General features: G+C 35.1%; 1 protein-coding gene across 1 annotated transcript; it reads right to left on the bottom strand.

Moving 5' to 3' along the window:
- Positions 1-347: 347 nt before the first annotated feature.
- LOC113800605 (dynein intermediate chain 2, ciliary) lies at positions 348-3,082 on the bottom strand. Its single transcript, XM_070129460.1, has 7 exons — positions 3,071-3,082; positions 2,501-2,712; positions 2,051-2,295; positions 1,597-1,825; positions 1,184-1,403; positions 1,036-1,089; positions 348-416 (listed from the first exon to the last, which is right to left on the bottom strand). The coding sequence occupies exons 1-7, from the start codon at positions 3,080-3,082 to the stop codon at positions 348-350; spliced, it is 1,041 nt and encodes a 346-aa protein (XP_069985561.1).
- Between the last annotated feature and the right edge of the window lie 2,081 nt (positions 3,083-5,163).

The following is a 5,163-nucleotide window of genomic DNA, read 5'->3' as shown; positions in this document are numbered from 1 at the left end:
TTTAAAACGACGTGACTATTACAGATAACATTACAGTTACAGTTACTTTTGGAGCACTAGAATAAATCATTCTTACCATTATATATCTGCGTCGTCTCAAAAAAGACCTTATTGTTGTCGAAATCATGCAGGTCAGAATAACCCAACATAGTGAGAAAGTAAAATTACGAACCCATGGTTGAATTCCTTTTAAAAGTATAACGTTGTATTAAGAAAAGATTGAATCGCCTCTTCGCTTAGGCCGTAGGATGGCTTTGCCAGCACAGGAAGTTCTTCATCAATGAGGAGTCAAGCTCTAGAAAGAAAGAGGGAAAGCATGGGTCCTGCACATTGCTTGACAGGCCTGATTACACACGAATGAAGACGCTCAGCATTCGAATTTCCTGATACTTTTCTTGGATTTGGATGAGGTCACACTGTTTCCCATAGGGGTTACACGTCTCGCACGCTTAAACTCACTGTTCATGTGGACTGTGAAGCCAATTTATACATGCTTCAAGTTCACCAATTCAATTCTCGACAGGAAAGTAAGGAGTGTGTATGTTTATATTTATGTGTGTGTGGGTAATTGTACGTTATTCTATACACACACACGCCAGCAAGCACGCCCACACACACACACATAAAAGTATATATATATATATATATATATATATATATATATATATATATATATATATATATATATATATATATACATGTTTGTATGTATGTGTGTGTATACATATATATACATACATACATATATATATATATATATATATATATATATATATATATATATATATATATATATATATATATATACAGATATGTGTGTGTGACTGTGAGTGTGTATGTGTGTGTGTATGTGTGTGTGTGTGTGTGTGTGTGTGTGTGTGTGTGTGTGTGTGTGTGTGTGTGTGTGTGTAATATATATATATATATATATATATATATATATATATATATATACAAATTTATATATATATAGATATATATATATAATTATATATATGTATCGGGTACAATTTGTTGCTCTGAACAAGAAAGTACCTTTAAATGGGCAACAATATAAATTGACTTGAGTTCTATGATTAGATTATTTGCCTATATGTTAAATCCATATACTATATGACTTGCTAAAGCATTGATGAATGCGTGTTTGATAAGGCAAACACCATACGTACTTCTCCCCGCCAACCAATACGATTGGCTGAGAAGGGTTGAGCGCCACGCAGGTCAGGCTCGATCGTCGTCTCTGGAGAAGGTTCTGCACGCAGAGCGGGTGATATCTCCGAAGGAACAAGTCGTACACGAACACCCTGCCTTCATCAGTAACTGCCACCACCAAAGTGCTGCTCGAGGGGGACCAGGCTAGCTCCATAACAGGGCCGCCAAGGTCAAGCGTTATCAGAGCCGATCTGGAGAAGGTGTCTTGTGCAAAATGAGTCTTAAAAAATCAAATAAGAGAGAAGAAAATCCCTCTCTTTCATTTCTAGCCTCACATACTTTTTTCTTCTACAAACCGCCTGGAATGTAGTGTACTTTAAATACTTAAGTGGAATACTATTTTCAATTACACAGACTCGAAAGCAAGGATTAAGACAGACTCACAGATGGTACTGTAGCCAAATCTTGACTGTCCAGTCTAAGGCACAACTGGCAAAGACCATCGTGTGGACTTTGTTCCACGCGACGGCTGTGACTGGACCAAGATGGGCACGATAGCGTGTGATAGCGTGGGCGGTGTCGGATGTACATATCTGGAACAAGGCGCCTGTGTCGACACCGAAGAGCAGCACGTCCTTGCGCTCAGGGCTTAGGGCTATGCACGTAGCAGTACCTGAGGGAACATTGTCTGGATGGAGGATAAGGATATATGGAGGTTATATAATATCTATGGAAGAAAACAGGAAAAGAAGTAAGATTAAAATGGCTGAGAGAAGTAGCAGACATACATATTTACCTAGATATGTGATTTGTGGCTTTAAAGATTACTTTAATATATTATGTGCTATCAAGTACAAGACAACATAATAAGAATCCAGACAAGTGTTCATTGCATTACCCTCTAACTCTGTTTTACTTGAGGGAGCTACATGATCCTGTGTCTGCTCCGCTGCATGGAAATTCAAGACGTCTTCGTACTTAAGGGAAGTAGTGCGAACAAACCACTGAGACACTCGACCATCTTGAGACACTGAGTAAAAGCTCATGTTCTCTCCGGGCTCTGTCGTGACCCAATGCACCTGAGGTGGTGTGAATTGGATGTAACTTTGTTTTGTAATGATTACATTTACAAGAAATTTGGAACTTTGAAATGTGAGGGCATTAAATCCGATACAATCTGCCAGCTTTTCAGGAATTTGTCAAATAGATATGGCATCGCGCTCTGTTTTCATTTTAACATTAGCATTTTCAATAATTATATATACTCGGACAATGATGTTAGACTACTGAGACTACTTTTAATATTATTTGTTGGTTTAAATGTAAACAATAATCCGAAATCACTAGCCTAGAGCACATATCTTTAGCTGCAATTAGCACCGATATGAAGGACGTATTAGAATCTATGAGTATATCACTGGTGGAGCCAACCTGCATGACAGGCAGGAGGTGCTTGCCGGAGGTGGTGGAGGAGGAGAGCCGCCCGGTAGACGCGTCGTGTCTCGCGTCGTACACTGTCACCGTCCCATCGCTGTGACCCGCCACCAGCATGCTCTCGTGCTGACGGAGACACAGCCCAGCTAGATCTGGCTCTCATACCACCTGATGTATCGAAAACTATCTGTACTTATAACTACATACAAATGAATAACACTGGGTAACAAAAAAAATGTAAGTTGTCCATGTTTTTAAACTGATTTCGGGCAATTTTGCATCGCTGAATCCGAAAATGATATCTTGTTCCGGTCAGATTTTTATGTTAAGTTGATTTCTTTTATTTTATTTTCTTACTAAATCGATTTCATTTTTGTGATATCATTGGTTGATGTTTGTTAATATTTCTCATTTGAAATAGGTTTTTTATGAGAAAAATCATTTTCTAACTGATGTTACTAACCAGATGTTACTAACCGCTTACAAAAGTAGACATTAATAGTAAGTACATGTAATTTGAATATTACGTCATCATTGTTCAAAATTTAGGGTATGAACTTTCTTTTATTTGACAGGGATGTCTGTCCTGAGAGTCTCTCATGTCCTGGTGGAATCTCTCCCTTGCTCGTCGCTCATTGATCCCGGATCCTCAGGAAACCGATCTATGTGTGAAAATAAGTAATACATTTTGATGCTAATGTTGCATCCGAGGTTTCTGAAAGCAGGAATCATATTAGTGATATGTTCAATATAGTTCCTGGCCTTGTTGTTGCCGAGAAAGTTCTTCATGACCAGAACAAAAGCCTTCCACGCTTCCAGTTCCACTTCGTTCACTGAATTTTCAAAATCAGGATCTCTGATGAGCTGACGGATTTCAGGACCGTCATTGCCAGCTTTCAACTTTTCTATGATCAATCTTGGAAAAGCTTGGCATAAGGAGGTGCAGCAGCCACTTAAAATAAAAATACCAGATGGTGCACGCAAACTCTTCAAAATTCGTTTATTTCAAGAAATAAAAAAGAATATATAAATCTTAATAAGAGAGAGAGAGTGGATTAACTAAGTCGGATATTTCAACGATTTCTCAACTAGCGACAATTTCAAACGCCAAATAACGAGAACGCAGGGGTCTCGTAACCGTTAGGATCGTATTTTCTATCACTATTTATTATAATTTGTTGCTTTAGAGGAAAATAGTCATACTGATGGAAATTAGGCTTACATCAAGTGTTTCCGCACCTCTGTGCATTGGCAAAGACCAATCCTTATTTACATTAGTCATATTATTTTTTTCCGTTTACTATTGTTTACTATGCCTCCTAAATATGTTGCTCATGCACATTAATTGATTCCCACAAAGCAAAGTGACATTTATACACTCCTGAAGGTATTTACTAGGCTGATATGAGCTGAGGTGGGTCGCCACGATAAGCTTTACGAGTGGTTTTGTGTTTACGACCTCGAGTGTTTTGAAAATACGCTCGTTGCGAGAAACGAGAATGTAGCTGGTTTAACGATATAAACAAACTCTTTACGATATCGTAAACCGTTTGTAAAGCCGGCCCCAGGCCTATATTTGAGACCGGCATGTGAGACTGCGTTTATAACAAGCGAATCGAATCAATTCAATTCATGAAAAATCATTTGACTTGAATCATTTTGAATCAGCATAGTTCCAACCGACAGTCACGATCGTGATGCCATATATATACCTACATACACACATTATATATATGTATATATATATATATATATATATATATATATATATATATGTGTGTGTGTGTGTGTGTGTGTGTGTGTGTGTGTGTGTGTGTGTGTGTGTGTGTGTGTGTGTGTGTGTCTGTGTGTGTGTCTGTGTGTGTGTATATATATATAAATATATATACATATATAATATATATAAACATATATATATATATATATATATATATATATATATATATATATATGCATGTTATATATCTACATACAGATGCATACATATATATATATATATATATATATATATATATATATATATATATATATATATATATATATATATCTATGTATGTATGTATGTATATATAAATGTATTTATACATATATATACATATATAATATATATATATATATATATATATATATATATATGCATGTTATATATCTACATACAGATACATACATACATACATATATATATATATATATATATATATATATATATATATATATATATATATATATATGCATTATATACATATATATATATATATTTGCAAATTATATATATATAAATATTATATATACATATATACATACATACATACATACATACATACATATATATATATATATGTATATATATATGTATATATGTATATATATATGTATATATATATATATATATATATATATATATATATATAGTATGTGTGTGTGTGTGTATGTATATAGCATCACGATCATTTATAGCACGTCTTTCTCTTTCTAAACTGATGAGAATGGTGCTTATACCTCGGCTGATTCGCTTTGACTGACGGAAAAATAGGTCCAAGCGAATCATTGAATCTGAATCGCTATGATCGGCATGAA

Source organism: Penaeus vannamei, chromosome 14, assembly GCF_042767895.1.
Source record: "Penaeus vannamei isolate JL-2024 chromosome 14, ASM4276789v1, whole genome shotgun sequence".
NCBI lineage: Eukaryota > Metazoa > Arthropoda > Malacostraca > Decapoda > Penaeidae > Penaeus > Penaeus vannamei.
Note: the sequence above shows the minus strand (reverse complement) of the source record. Positions and strands in the feature narration are given on the sequence as shown.

Coding starts and splice junctions, on each gene's coding strand:
- LOC113800605 (XM_070129460.1), bottom strand. Junction 2,296..2,500: donor GCTAAAGATATGTGCTCTAG/GCTAGTGATTTC, acceptor CACATTTCAAAG/TTCCAAATTTCTTGTAAATG. Junction 1,826..2,050: donor AAGTAAAACAGAGTTAGAGG/GTAATGCAATGA, acceptor ATGTTCCCTCAG/GTACTGCTACGTGCATAGCC.